The following is a 16,067-nucleotide window of genomic DNA, read 5'->3' as shown; positions in this document are numbered from 1 at the left end:
TATCTATTCGCAGTAGCACCTAAAGTTCTCGACAAGACTGGTGTCCCGTTATGCAAGGCCCAGTACAAAGGTATAGAAAATTACTGTCCCTGCCCAAAGAGCCTGAAATCTAGGAGATGAGACAAAACAGGTGGCTCACACGAATGAGCAGTGAAGAGGGCTGGGGACATATGAATTGGTTTAAAAAGCACCCCTGCCTTCACAAGCTAACCATTGCATACTTGCCATTACTTAGACTGTCAGCTCTTTGGGGGCATCTTTTTGTTCTCTGTTTGTACAGTGCCTAGCACAACGAGGCCTGGCCCATGACCAGGACTCCTAGGTAATACCATAGTACAAATAATAAAGAAGAATGTTTACCATCATCCTTTGCATGCCCAGATTAGCTAGGATGATTAGTTAGAAATGTTCAAATGCATAGCTAGTGATTTCATAATACATAACAAAGCTAACACCTATGTGAAAATTCAACTGACAAGGCAAGCTATTTTTCTATCTTATTTACTATTATCACATGATAAAAATCAAAATGTCACTGTTAAATAAATGGCTACCAGCTGTGCTTACCTCACTGGGTTTACAAGTCCTAATGTGCAAACACAAACTCCTCTGGCTAGATCCTGATTTCAGTTATATGGTGTATATCTCTGCCTCTCAGCTTGTAAAAATCAGCTACTGTGCAAACACAGACCCTGATTTTACAAGATATGCAATGACACATGTGGCAAATCTGAGATCAGAATATGACCTAAATTACCAAACTCCTTGATCTTTCTTGGGACAATTTTGACTGAGCCACCACATTAATTTACTTCCAAAAGCTTAATCTATCTGTGCATACATTCAGAATCAATTTTTAACACATGGCTTGCTATAGGGTGATGTAACCAATGGCTGTAAATACAAAGGGCGTGTCACATTCCCTTTTCTCCAATGGGAAAGAATTCATTCTGGGACTGAGGTAGAGAACTGATCCAATTGCCAATTTCAGCCAGCTGGGGAATGAATGTCCCTCCCATTGGGGCGTTCTTCTAACCAAATGAGAGGAGGAATAATGTTTTTCATCTTCACGCACCTTATTCCTGAAGTTACCAACACTACATTTTATGGGTCTAATTTTCCACCAGGCCTTATCCCAGCCTCCCTCCAGGGGCCCACAATTTTGCAGGTGCCAATAAAAAGTAGATGCAATGTATATAATTTCGATATTTATCTACCTGATCATGCTCACAGATCTGGTACTTAGATATCTTACATGACATATATGGTTCTTTCAATTACTGACCAGGTTTGAAGATCAAGCCTTTTTAGTTTTTTGCAGCTTATGTAAAGTCAGCTTTTGTAAAGTCTGCTATAGACAGCATACTAGGATGTATTCATTGACATATAAGCGGTTTCACTGTATAAGTAACTATGAATGAAATGTATTAGCACCTCAAATATACACTCAATACCAAATCAGAATACTTTTTAGAACACTGAAGCCTCTGTGCATGATAACTTTGAAGTCTATTTAAGGAAACTCTCCCCCTTCCAACCGTTAAATAGGATGCAACATTTATTTAAAAAATAAGATGTATGCTGAAAAGAGAGGACATGCAGCAAATGTAAGATGACCCTCTTAGTAATTTCTATAGAAGTCAATATTTGCCTTCCAATCAGTAATAGGGGAATAATTATTAATAATAATAATAATAATAAAAAAGACAGTTATTTCATATACAACAGACAGATACAACAGCTGAGCTTTTGATAACTAGATGCATGTGTGTGAAAGGAGAAACTGTTAAAATGATACAGTAACTAGGCAATAAATGGCAATAGAATCGTGGGATGAAATGCAACATTATTGGCACACCACATACTTAGGTCACAATTAAAAAATTATATTTAATTAACTTCAATGGGATTTAGGCTCCCAAGTGTCTAAATCACTTTTCAAAATGAGATTTAGGCTCCAAAATCAGTTAGGCATTGCAGCGCAGCAATGCCTAAGTATCTAGCTATCTGGGGCTCAGTAGAACTTCAGTAGGAGTCTCCTGATAAGATGGTTTTGAAAACGCTCCTAGGTGCCTATCTAAATCTTTAGGTGCCTAAATATCTTTGAAAATCTGGCCCTAGGTCACTTTTGAATATGGTACTTAGGCTCATGTGCTTCTTTTTTTAAATTTTACCCAGTGGCTTCTCTATCATTTTAACGCTCCACCAAACTGTTTCCTTTCACAGAAAATAGCAATCCCGAAAAAGAAGCTATGCACTAAGCTGTTTTCTAGGGTTTTCAATATTAAAACCAGCCTACTTCTCCATTGGAGAGTATCTGATATAAAAAATGTTTAACATAAAAAGAGCTATTGATACGAATCAAATTCTCAGACGCTCCTATGGGAACACCCCACGACCATCTCCTAGGGACAAAATTTGCCTGAATACATTTGAGTCACAGGCCTGTGTGGTCTACAGGTCCTAGTTTTTTATTTAAAATAAACAAGGAACAATGACATTTCTCTCTCTCTCTCACACACACACACACACACCCACCCCACACACACCCTTCTTACCTTTATTACCAGAAAAACATCCTGAGAGGGATAAGTAATAGAAAAGATGGCTGATCTGGCCAGAGTGGTAATGGCAGCAGGTGGGACATGAGGACGCAGCATTCCTTTCATTTGTTCAGAGTTTAAATCAAAGTAGAAGTTCTCTGAAATCTAAGGGAAATGTTAGCTAGCTCTAGATGTTTGTTACACTTAATAGTGAACTCTTCACGAACACCCCCGGCAATTTGAAAACATTCCTGAAAAAGACTGCACAATGCCCTCTGTTGATATCACTTATTTAGCAAACAACATTACCAATCCATATTGTCTGAAGTCCAAAACAAACAGTCTCATAAAGGCAGATGATAAGGGGAAGAGGAATGCAAAAAGAAAAGAGCAATGTAAGTTATTTATAAAACCTACTGTACCTCTCTCAAACATGATCCCTTGATTAACTATTACAACAGTTTCAAAGTGTCAGAGAAGGAAAGGTTTCAGAGTAGCAGCCGTGTTAGTCTGTAACCGCAAAAAGAACGACGAGTACTTGTGGCACCCTAGAGACTAACAAAGTTATTTGAACATAAGCTTTCGTGAGCTACAGCTCACTTCATTGGATGCATGCAGTGGAAGTATCTATAAAAGAGTAGTGTCCCCAGTCTAGGCTGAAACACAAAAATTGCATGGCATGGGGCTGAGTAACCTTAGTACACTGAAACATTCCACAGAGACATCAAATACCAGTGTCTGTAGTAAGATTCCAATGCCAAAAGGAGTAACATGCCATTATCAACAGTAGAGGTCACTAAAGCCACTTCACAAACATACTACATGAAAGAAAATGACTGAAACGATAAGATGGTCAAAACTGGCCTGAGAAATGTGACTGAAAAATTAAGCAAAGTTTACAAAGTCTACCTACTCACATTTAAAAAAGACTATTTGAGATATTCAAGCATTGAAGGGACAGTGTCAAAATAAGACATATACTTTATTTTTAAAAATATCTTTACCTTGGTTACTAACAATATCTTGGATTATAAAAACCAAAAGAATTTTCAAAATCTAGCTTACTTCTCACTATTTACACTCCGTTCACTTTGCATTTCACTCAACTTGAACTACAAAAACAGACTGGTCAGTTTTGTTTCTAGTCAGTTTCCTATTCTCATGCACTAGCAAAATGTTATTTGGATTGACAACATGCCAGGGCAATGTTTGAATCACTCAAAGAAAAATCTTTATTTTTAAAAAATCATTTTTTAGTTTAAATTTTCCATTCATACATTTTGAACCTGAAACTAGCTGACAGTGTCCCTTTACAGATATGCAGATTTAAGTTGCTTACATATTTTTAGAAAATCATGTATGTTTTAACTGATGTGTCATTAAAGACAGAGAGAATGCAGCTTTTTGAAATTTCTGTAATACCATAAACTGGGTGCCTGAGCCTGCAAAATGTACTTGTTTAAATATATGAGCAGTGCAACTGAAACCTATACTTTACTACTGGATGTTGTACCTCCTACCATAAGTAGTCCCATTGGCTTCATGATAGGAAGTATTTGCAGGATCAGGGCCTTCAACCATAAGTGCTTTGGACACATATCTTTAATGCCCCATACACAAACATGTCACCATGTAAGTAAAAAATAATAACTACATACCTTTTTCTTTTCTTTAACATCATACAAAGCCAAACTTGCAAAAATGGGTTCAATTTCAATTTCAAATCTTTAAGGGAAGAGACAAATAAATAAATTGATCTGACTTGAGTTTGACTCAAAAACAAAAACCTCACAGGGTCCTAGAGCCCAGGCTCCAGCCAGGGCCTGGAAAATCGACACAGCAATTAAACAGCATCACACCCCGAGCCGTGGGTTTTTCTTTGCTGTGGAGACATACCCAAAAAGGACCAGAATCTTATTACAGAATTCTTTCAAATGAAAACAAATTCTGCAGACACTCATGGGGCTACCAAAAAAGTGTTACTAGATAGCCACCAGCATTAGCTCAGTCTGACTACCGGATATATGAAACTTAATAGTATCCTTTTTTGTCCGGCTTCTCTCTCTTCCTCAGTTCGCATCTCAGGGAAAGATACACAAGTGGAATCTGAAACTGCTGTCAACAGGCAATGAAAACTAGACTATTTCTTCTTTCCTAGGAGCAACTGATCAGGGAAGAATTCCAGGGGCTGATCCTGATCTCACTGATTTGCAGTGGTGTAGGATCAGAATCCTAAACTCAAGCTATTTATTTGGTTATCATCTGCTGGTGCTATTGGAAGCCAAGGAAAGCACTCTAGTGGTTTCCTTGAAGAAAAGCAAATGATTAACTGATATAGCTGGACCATTGGAAATGGAGGAACCTTAGCTTCTGTGAACAGAAATTAATCTAGTTCTTATTCTTTGTATAGCTTTTCTTGCCATGCTTCTGAATTATCAAAAGATAATTTTTTCAAAAGATATATGGAGGAGTTGCTGTGTGTCTAGTGATTGGAGCAGGAGACTGGGATTCAGAACGTCTAACTTAGAATTGGTAGAATTTCTTACCCACAACCAATTTCATCTGAAAAGATTCCAATTTTCAATGGAAACATTTTTGCCTAAATTTCCTGACCAGCTCTATGGCTGGTTAGAAAACCAAAAACAATTTTTCTAAGGATTTGCATAATTTTTTTTTTTAAAACTCTTGGCATCTGAATTTTTTTCTTTCATGAGAATTTGGCACCTAGATCTCTTTTATTCCCAGAACTAGCTCTGACTCAACATGTGGTCTTGGACAAGTCACTTAATTTCTCTGGGCCGATAACCTCCCATCTGTAAAATGGTAAAATAGCACCTACCTTATGGTAGTTTATATTTGTAAATATATAGTATGCAATATCTACCATCTATTATTACAGATGGTATTATATTGTTATATTTGATGGCATCTTAGAAATCCCTGGATTAAAGATTCTAACAAAGTACAAATAATCATGGTGAATAATAATTAAGTGTCCATCTTTCATCAGAAGTATCATGATACTCTATTGATGAAATTACATTCATTCCAATGACAGGTTTGATGCCACTATTCAAAGTTATGACTTTGCTGCATGGCCATGTAGTCAAGGCCGTTGAGTATTCACAACACAAATATGTGAAAAATAACTGGCAAGGGAACACAGCAAATGATTGTTCAAGTTAGTTACTGTTGGGTAATTGTTCACTTCTCTAGTTAGATCCTCTGTGCCCTTTTGGAACCTGTCTGGTTCGCTGTGGTATATGCTTTTGAAATCAATGAAAGGTCCCAAGAGCAAAGGTATATTTTAATAGATAAGCAGCAATCTGGATTCCTGTATCAGAGAGCAGCATGGTGCTCTTACGGGCTAGTCCTACAAAGTTCTGAGCATCTCTCGGGAGACCTAAGTCGCCTCAGCTCCTTGTGAAAGGAATGATGGCCAAGTGGTTAGGGCACTAACCTGGGATTGAGAAAAACTGGGTTCAATTCCCTGCTCTGTCACAGACTTCCTGTGACAAGTTGGGCAAGTCAGTTAGCCTCTCTGTGCCTCAGTTCCTTCTCTGTAAAATGGGGTGTGATGCTAAATATGTTAAAAGATTCGGAGGCATTCAAATACCACAGTACTGAGGGCTATATCAACAGAATGAGGCAAATAGGGATGGAGCACGTTCAGCAGCTCATGGGAGGCACACAGCACCTTGCAGGAAGGAGCCCCTAAACCTCCGCATGCAGCATCATTTCTCTGTAAGAATCATACATAACATGAGCATCTGAACTTGATAGTTCTGCACTGCTCCTAACAATGAGGAGTGGAATGTCTTGGAGCAGAACATAGGAAAGGTAATTTTCCCTACATTTGCAATAAGGTCTGTCTGGCTCAGCCTGACAATGGTCCCAGGTTACAGTCCTGCTTGAGGTTTGTTTTTTTAATTGCTGTTACCCTTGTCCTTCCTCATCCCCCCCCCGCTGTTTGTTTGCCACCATTCATTAACTCACCTGTAGCTTTAAACAGTAAGCTCATTGGGGCAAGGCCCACGCATCTCTCTCTCTACCACGAAGCATCTAGCACAGTTTTGGGTGCCATAAAAATAACAAACAGTAGCACAAAGTACAAATAATCTTTGTATTAGGGGCAAATATGGTTTTGATAGATTTGCTATAAATTTACTAACACACAAAGGATAACCTCAAATAGCAGAACTCATTAATTTCTAAAATTTAACTCACTTCCATTAAATACAGCTATTTTTGGAGAGATAGCTCCATTGCTACTGCATATTATCTTGTTCTAGCTCATGACATCACTCAGTAAAATAAAAGGCTGAAATATCAGCTCATCTCTAAGGCTACATCAGGCCCTGAAGTGTTTTACCTGCAGGGGGTAAGTCCCACATATGTCTCAGTTATGAGGGGCAATGTAGTCTAACTTGAGCTCTCTAACAAGAAGGCTTGATCTAACTGAGGACACAGAAGATGAATACAGCAGTGTGGAAAATCAGTTTTGTACTTTATTTCTCTAAGGGAATAACAGTAAAATTTTACCTTGTGTTAATAGAGAAGAGTTATAGGCAATGATCCAGCAGCAGGTAACCCTATATTCAGGAGCTTCACTTCATTAAACTTGTTTAACAGGTTTCCGTTCCTCCAGTTAAAGCTTGCTAAGTGTACAAAGACTTAGCTTTTAAAAGGATACAGTCAAGGTTGTTGAGCCTGAACCTTCACATAACCCTGCCAGTTGTCTCACACTGTAAAGCCTTATCTTAAAAATCTGCAGCAATGTTTTCATTGTGATTTAAAAAAAAACAACAACAACAAAAAACTTTGCTACAGGGCAAAAAACAAAATGCCTGACTTACTCCAAGGCCCAATGTAACAAATTGAGCGTGTATGGGCTCATGATAGGTGATAGGGCACGTCGACAGATTTGTCTACAACGGATGTACAGTGAGCCAGGGAAACATGAGTGTTTTCCATTTCACACACTTACCACAAAGGTTTGACACATAAAATTGGCTGATATGAGTTCCATAATATTGCACAACTAATGACAATATAATACATGCCTTTTTAAGCCTAAGAACAATCTTAACTGTGTCCCTTTAAGTAAGGGGTAATCAACAGAGTTACTCCCATTAAACATTGGTATAACAGCTGAATTTGACCCTATATTAAAATAATACTCACTTAAGAGACAAACACTTCACAAGAAGTCTCTGACCAAAATGTTCTTTGGGTACTTCTGGGACACAAAGCCGTTCAATAGGCTCCTCCTGGAATTTGTCACAGAAGCAGTCATTTACACATGGGTCATTGCTACACTCCAATAGTATCATTAAAACGCTAATCTAGGTTCAGATTTTTTTTCTTCTAAAACATAAGTAACAATTTAATCCTCAAGATTTAACTGCATGTTGCATTCACTGTGACTATAAATAAGAGCTACGGGATTTAATTTAGGGTATCTACATAATAGGGGACTGGAGATCTACAAAGAAAAAAGGTCTTTGGAAAGTAATATCCTTGGCTAGTCCACATGCTCAAAACATATGCTACTACAGGCAAATTGGAATACAGTTTTATGGAAATTAAACTGAGATGATCTTATTTCCTTAGTACTTTAAATCCATTGTAATTTGACTTTGTCCCACATTCCCCTTACTCCTTATGTTTTCTTTCTAGACTAGTTTACTCCACATTCACTCAAAATACCTCATCTGGTGCTGGATGCAATGCAAAAAGCTCCTTGTGTCTGTTTGACTTCCTCTGATCATCATTTTGATGGTCGATTTCCTCATTTGGGGTTCGGTCAAGTAGGTTTGGAAGGAGAGCATCAGGAAGGGAGTTCTTCAGATCAAAAATACTGCATGCCCAGCTGCCCCGTGGAGTATCATCTATTGACATTGAACGTCTTTTAAGGTCATCCTGAGATTTAACAAATTAAATGTAATTAATAATGCAATAGGGAAGGAGTCATATTTTTAAAACATGGCTATCGTGTAGCTTTTACATGGCAGGGTTTTAAGGCACATTACTTGTTCATCTTGGTAACTGTTGCCATCTGGAGCTTCATCCGACTCAAAGATCTGTTTGGGGAGCCCTTTTTGCCTCTCTTTCTGTTTGTCTAATGTGTTGGGATTAAATCCGGTTCCCAGTTTGTGATATCTATTCAAAACAGAATATTTCAAGTAATTTTTATCCTTCTCACCCCCATCTCCAAACAAGCATACTTGAGCATATACAGGATTATCTCAGCACCATTTTAAATTATAAATCACTCCCAGAAATATTTGTTGTCATGCTTAACAGTAAGCTTGTAATGATGTGTGCTGCTGTGTGGAAGACTCAGGTTTATTTCCCGTTCTCCCGGTCACTTCTTGCTCTGCACTGGACTGGGAATGATTCATGTCACTCCACAGCAATATGACTGCTTTAAGATACAAAACAATACTGACTAGCTTTGAAAGGAAATCCTATGTAAGCCCAAGTAACCTGGGTGGAAAATATGGTGATTTTAAAGCTGGACCTAAAGGCAGAGTGGGTTAAACTGGCTAAAAGCATGGGGATGAACAGCCTTTGGGCCAACTTCAGGTCTGATCCTATGAAGTGCTGAGTAATATGCTGAGGGACCTCAAATTCCAATGAAATTTGAATAATACAGGCCCTGGTACTATTACAATTTATCAGTTAGCTACACAATGTTTTACCCAGATTATCTGAATGTGCAAAGCAAAGACTCAAAAGTATTACATTTCAATCACGGCTTAGCTGATAAAAGTAAAATTTGTTTTAATCTTAGCTTCATTCAATGCTTTCTAGGATTGCTGCCTCCAGTGTAGGGTAGCAAATTACTGCAAAGGTCAGCATTAGGAAACCCTATTATTTTTTCAGATAATTAGAGAAAATGTGTTTACAATTAGAGCACTCACTCAAGAGAGCCAAGGGCCCACTAAATGCTCTGGGCACAGAGAACTGCAAACAAAGATATTGGAATAAGGGATTTCTCCCCCATTAGGTTTTGCAGGATCAGAAGGGAGACATGTCAGAAGCCCCTTTTTATAGCATCCTTCTAATCTAGATAAGAAGGGCTGGATTTAGCTCCAACCAAAGCTAGTCAATGCCACTCTAACCACTGACCTGAAGGGACTGCTTATGAGCAAGTCTGTTACTGCCCCTTTTCATGTACAGCAAGCTACTCCTGCAGCAGTCACAATCCTGACAACCCATAGAGCAAGCGACCAAACTTTGAGATTTAAACTCGGTCCCTCCCAACTAGGCAGTCAGACTCTTCTCCCGCTTCACACACAACCCTGCAGCCCTTATTCAGGCAAGACACCCGCTGTCTCCCACCAGTGTTTCATCTGCACTGTTGGAACTGCACGGAGGGTTCAATCTGCAAGATTCCTATCAGTTCCTGGAGGTGCAGAGCACCCTCAACTGTAGGTAAGGGGAACTGGGTGCACTCAGCACTTCCAGGAGCTGCTCCACACTTGTAGGATCAGGCCTTCCGAGCCCCCACCACCACTTTGCTGTGGTGATAGAGCATACCCTCTGCAGAGGGTGGAGGTGGAGGTGGAGGGGGGATGTTACCTCTAGCAGTTGGTGGCTAGTATGCATCAGCTGGACCACAATCTGGGAGGCTAATTTTGTCTGTACTCCTTCTGGTCTCAAAGGGCTTAGCGATGCCTCTAGCAAGACCGAGTTGTGCCAAGGAGTGGGAGGAGGCTCACCACTTCCATGGCAGAGGTTGGAGACATTATGCCTTTGAAAGACACAATGTCTCTTGGGCACTCAGCATGCTAATCTGTACAGGGAACGCTTTCCTCAGGGCAGCCACCTGGGTCCACAACGTGGGAGTGAGAGCCAGGCCTTGTCCTCACCCAATCAGACACACCTAATTTTGTGCTGTTAACCTCCAGTGGCTATGTCTATTCTGAATACCCAGTGTTGGGAGTCAGACTTGTTTGCTTCCTGTATGAGTGGGGTAGTACTCCTTGCACTCTTTCCCTCTCTGGTGCACCCACATAGGGGAGGGCAACATTTAGACATGCACATTTGGAAACGGTGCAAACCTTTGTTAAATTTAGTGATGCATGTCTGCTGGCTATGTGGGTTATGCTGCCCCAGTATATGGCGGAAACTAGACTATTTGCTTACAAACACAGGTGAGTAAATAAAGCCGCCCCCCTCCCTTTTTTTTTTTAAAAAATTACAGACCTTGTTTTTCTTAGGCTATGCTATCTCTGAAAAGCAAGTCTTCAGCATTCCCTACAGTGGTGCTTGGGACAATATTAAATCCAGTGAACTGTAGCAGCTGCCACAAGGACATGGCAGCAGCTATCGTAGTGTCATTTTTAGGTGATGTAGCATCACACGGATCACTTGCTCCTTGGCCGTGATTCTTTTATAGTTGCCAGAACTTTAGTCATTCAAGACACACTTTTAAAAGAAAAGCTACCCAGACATTTTCCTACTGATTTGCATAAATTAATCAATTTATGTTCAGGCTCTAAACAGTTAAGTCAAAGCATTATGTAAATGTTGGTAGAGTTTAAATATTACTAAGCATTTTTAAAGTAATGTACAACTGCAGAACCTCTTTGAGAACACATGATTATTACTTTAGACACCTTTACTACAGAAATGCTCACCCACCAAAAGTGTACACTAAACCTTCCCAAACCTATTTTCTTTTTGTAAGAAACTGATGCCGAGAGAGTGAGAGAGAGATTTGACCTGCATGTTTATATTCCCTAATTTTTTCCTACCGTCCAATACCTAAAGGAAGTTATCACTGATGACAAAAAGGATTTCTGGTGCTTCAGATTCTGGGCATGGAACATCAGATACCTTAGAAGGGCCTGATTTTCAGAATGTGTTGAGCATCCACTTCACTTGGTTTAGGAAGCCAAATATGGAGAGGCACCCAAAATCCTAGTCACTTCTGAAAATGTAGGTCTGCAGTTATCATTCTGTTTGCTCATACCAGAATCCACCTTGAAAGATCAGGACCTTAAATCAAAATGATAAATATCACATTGTAACTTACTTTCTGTTCACAATTGCCCAATCTTCTGTGTAACTTCTTACACAATCCCTCACATGAGGGTCCATTTCACTGTAAAAGAATAAGACAATCTCTTCAAATCACAAAAAATTAATTTTTCTAATGACATATCGACTTTTCACTTCATAGTATATTAAAGTACGATCTTTTTCACGCACATGGAAGAATTTATTGTAAAAGAAAAATTTGGCCCCCACCTCGCAAACACTTATACCCCAAGCAGCTCCTTTGAACTCAATGGGGTCCACTTCCATGTGAAAAGATACATGTGTTTGCAGGTCAGGCCTGCAGTTTTCTGCACCTTACCTCTCTTCAGGTACAGCTGACACAAGAGTCCTACATTCTCGAGGACTGTACACAACTTCAATATCATCTGGAGGAAATTCAAGCAAGTCCCTCAAAGGCCCGGAATCCATTGCAAGTGGATGTGTAATAAGATATTCTTCCAAATCCACTGGATCCACAGCTTCCGTAAGTGGAACCTAAGAGAAGTCAAGCCGTGGGAGAGTTTTTAATGAGAACAATCAAAAGCAAGTCTTATTTTCTACTGCACTTTTAAAACCAGATTGACCTCCCAATTAAAACAGCAGCTTGGTCTATTGCCAGACTGCAGTTAGTCTGAACCAACATACAGTATGAAGCTAATTTTCACACCCTATGTTTTATCCAGCTACCTCTCCTGGTATGTATATTATGCTAATCATTATAGTATCACTGACATTGCTTCTACCACATTTTCCATAAGAGCTGGAAATTCATTAGTTTAACTCAAAAGTAAATCTCTCATTTTATTACTGGTGATCTGTCACTTTCTCTTTGATTACCCACAAATCTGAACTACCACCAAAGGTCACTCTTTGACTCAAGAGACACACAGAACTCATTTACCCTGGGGAATGCAGATACAGTTGCAAAATCACTATAAACAGTGAAGGGAACACCCCTATGAAAGCTAACACTGTCTCCATGTAAATGTCTTCTCTCGGGAATGCAAAACATAATCTACTCTTCCCCCTCAAAAAGAGTCCCACAGACTTATACTGAAGAGTAAATTAGATTCATTTACTATGCACTAAATCCTGTAGTCTTTTCCCCAGCTCCCCAAAGGAGTTTTACTTGTGTAAGATCTATAGGATTTGCACCAACCACAGCAACATGAATGGCAGATTCCGACACGTGGCTATCCCTTGACAGCATGTGATCTCCAAAATTAACAGCGTTCCATATCCCCTACACAACCATCAGATAGTGTAGGCCCAAAAACATGTCTGATCTGAAAATGGTTATAACCTGGATAGGGAATGTACTCTGTACGAAAAAGAATGACTCCTCACAGATTCTCAAATGGAAAAGTCTCCAAAATGAAAGCTACCTGCCTCTGTTGATCTATTCTGGACTATATCCTATTCTGTATTGGTTCTTATATCACACTTATCGTCATAGTATCTGAGTGTCTTCCAGCAGTGCACACCAACCAGTTTTTTTAATGCATATGCAAACGCCACCTCGCTAAGGGTTTTTGGGGGGGCACAAGCTGGACCTACTGTCAACACCCAAGGAGTATGTCTACACTGCAATGTAAGCCCAGGCTCAGACTCAGGCTTGAGCCCAAACCTCTCTTCCGTCTTGGACTCAGGCTCAGACACAGGGTCCTAGAACCCCAGGAGGATGGAGGGTTTGAGTTCAAGTTAAACTGGGACCCAGGGCTCAACCACTATTGCTTTGCAGTGTAGACTCCCTCCTCCAGACTCGGGTCCTGGGAGTCCACCAAAAGTATCCCACAATCCCATGGGCCAACTTCCTCTGTCCTCTCTATCCTAAGAATCACCAAGTGACTTCAGGGAAATGGAAGCAAGCCCCCTTACTGTAGTGCAGCAGCTCAGCGAGTCAGCGTTTAACCCTTCCATATTTTTTTTTTCCTAACTGCTGAGCTGCACACACACCTTTGGAGAACCTGTTGTGTTTGCCATGGAGACTGACCAGAAGCAGTCCTCCGCAAAGCACCCTGCTTCATGGTCGCGGGTGCACAGCCAGATTGTGGTTAATCTCAGGTGCGAGGCCCGCAAAACAGTGGACGGCAGTAAGAGTACCAGGAATGACCACACATACCAGCCAATAGCAAAGAAGCTGGCAGTGTTGGGAATTTACTGGACTGGTAACCAGTGCAGGGAGCAAATTAAGCAGCTCAGGACCAAGGACCAGAAAACTGGGGACCAGAACTGCACCTCGGGCAACTCACAGACATCCTGCCCATTTTATGAGGAGTTTGACCAGGTGCTGGGTAGTGCACTGAGCACAAAGCCAATGGCGCTGCATGATGACCTGGTTAGCAAAGTTGGTGACCTGCTGGCCCCAGAATCCAGCATGGGAACTGATGGAAGCCAGCAGCAGGTGCCAAATGAAGCTAGTGAAATGACTCTGCTGCTGACACCAGTCCCTGAGGAAGCTTTGCCACAGGAGCAGCTGCAGCATATCCTGGGGCTTTACTCTGAGCCACTTTTTGACGTTCTCTCCCTCCCCCCGAGGAACAGCCAGCGATGGAACTGGCATCAGAAACAGAAGGGACAGAAGCTGCCCCAGAGCCTGGTATGTTTATTAATACAGAAACGGGAGGAGTTTCCATTCTATGAACCAATGCAAAAGTTATTACAAGCCCCGGCTAGCAACATATATCTGCTGATGATGGATTGTATGCCAGCGTCTTGGTGTCCCCCCAGCCTACCCACCCACTTCCACCATGTGGAATTCAAAATGGTAACTAGGAAATGCAAAGAGTAAAAAACGCCTTGAAAAGTGATTTTTTACTGGAAAGGCACAGATCTTTCCTGTTTGTCAAAAATAATAGCCTTACATTGCCATGCCTGTAAGGACGCTACTCTGTAAACACTCAGCGTGGTACGTGTAACGTGCTGCCTGAAAACAGTGAACTGGGGAGCTGGGGACAATGGAAATGTGTTCCATTTATAAATCTGTTTTGCAATTTTTAGGAAAATAAAAAAGCAGCTGTGATTTTTTACTTACCGTTGTCTCTGCACTTCTTTCGCTGTGATGAACCCGGCTGGGTCCAGGGAGCTTCTGTGGTCTGAAGCAGCCCTCTCACAATATACTGAAGTTCAGGTGTCAACAGTAACATTTCATGTCCTTGATATTCCACGAGGACTTTTTCTGCACTGACACTAACTCTGTGTGTCTTGTCCTATTCCAAGGCCCTTTGACCTCTACAGCCTGCAGCACCTTCACAGCTCCCCCACATTGCAGCAGAAGCCTGGGCCAACACACCTTCACGGACCGTTCCACGAGGAAGCATTTCCATGGTGAACTTGTGGTTGAAGTTCTGGACAGGGCCAACAAGCAGCCCCAGTACCAAAGACAGAGGGACTGACGGCAAGAAGAAAGGCACGGGCGAGAGGAGAGGGGAAAGACTCAGGCTGGTTGCGCAGCTTGAGGACAGGGTTTCAGCGGGGGAGCAGGCACTTCCTTCACAGTTCCTGGAACAGGAATGGCAACTAAAGGAGGATGCCAGAGCTCAGCAGAAAGAACTTTGGAGCAGCTGCTACAATTAACGGTCAGAAGAGCACTGGCTCCTGTTGCACCCACACCACAGCCTGAGTCCCCTGCATGGTACCCTGGGATGTAGTCCAGGAAAACCTTGGACAGCGTCTCCACAATATAAACAAAACACAGAGTATTTTAGAAGTAAAGAAATTCACCATGACAGTCACCCAAACAACCTTAACTTTCCCCCTTAACACCATTAACATTCCCCCTTAACACCATTAACCATCTATTTCCCTCTCTAACCTTACTTTTTAGAAAATGACACTGCAATTATACAGCTTGCAGGTGGATTTTGAAAATGTGAACCATAGACAACTGATTTTAAGTGGCTCCCTACAAACATCACCCTAATACTAAATCATAATTTCATCATACCAGATTAGGAGGTATATACCTGTAGACATACTAGCTCTGTTTTACACTTGTACAAGTGGCAACAAGTGGCATAGCTGTATGTAGTATGCTATTTGGATAATTAGGAATTCTTCCATGGACTGTATATAGCTGTACAGAAGGACAGAGCTGTTAACTAACTAACTAGGTATGTATATAATGCTGTGCATCCATAGACCTCAAAGCACTTCATGAAGGGTGAATAAGTATTATTCTCTCCATTTTACAAACTGGGAAATCGTGACACAGAAAGGTTAAATAACTGAGCCAAGGTCACAGAATGAGCCAGTGGCACCGCTGGGAATAGAACTGAGGTTTCCTGATTCTCAGTCCAGAACCCTATCCATGTACAATCCTGATTCCCCTGGGCATTACTAAACTGAACCTACATGCAGGAAGGACAAAGGTTGTTAGAGTTTTTGGCTGTTCTCAAGGGTAGCATAACAGGGGTAAAGTTAAGGTTGTTTGAATGATCATATATAATTTTACACACACACACATTTTGGGTT

General features: G+C 40.8%; 1 protein-coding gene across 5 annotated transcripts in view; it reads right to left on the bottom strand.

The window, feature by feature from the left end:
• The window catches only part of DOCK7 (dedicator of cytokinesis 7), a 147,891-nt gene that overhangs the window by 98,254 nt on the left and 33,570 nt on the right, over positions 1–16,067 (bottom strand). For all 5 annotated transcript variants that reach the window (XM_084637481.1, XM_084637482.1, XM_084637483.1 and 2 more), the window contains 7 exons: positions 11,914–12,089; positions 11,590–11,658; positions 8,576–8,705; positions 8,253–8,465; positions 7,728–7,813; positions 4,202–4,268; positions 2,559–2,708 (listed from right to left, as the gene is read on the bottom strand). In XM_084637481.1, coding sequence (XP_084493607.1) covers positions 2,559–2,708; positions 4,202–4,268; positions 7,728–7,813; positions 8,253–8,465; positions 8,576–8,705; positions 11,590–11,658; positions 11,914–12,089 — 891 coding nt within the window. The remainder of the gene's footprint in view (positions 1–2,558; positions 2,709–4,201; positions 4,269–7,727; positions 7,814–8,252; positions 8,466–8,575; positions 8,706–11,589; positions 11,659–11,913; positions 12,090–16,067) is intronic.

The sequence above is a fragment of the Lepidochelys olivacea genome (genome assembly GCF_965140295.1).
Source record: "Lepidochelys olivacea isolate rLepOli2 genome assembly, chromosome: 8".
Lineage (NCBI taxonomy): Eukaryota > Metazoa > Chordata > Testudines > Cheloniidae > Lepidochelys > Lepidochelys olivacea.
Note: the sequence above shows the minus strand (reverse complement) of the source record. Positions and strands in the feature narration are given on the sequence as shown.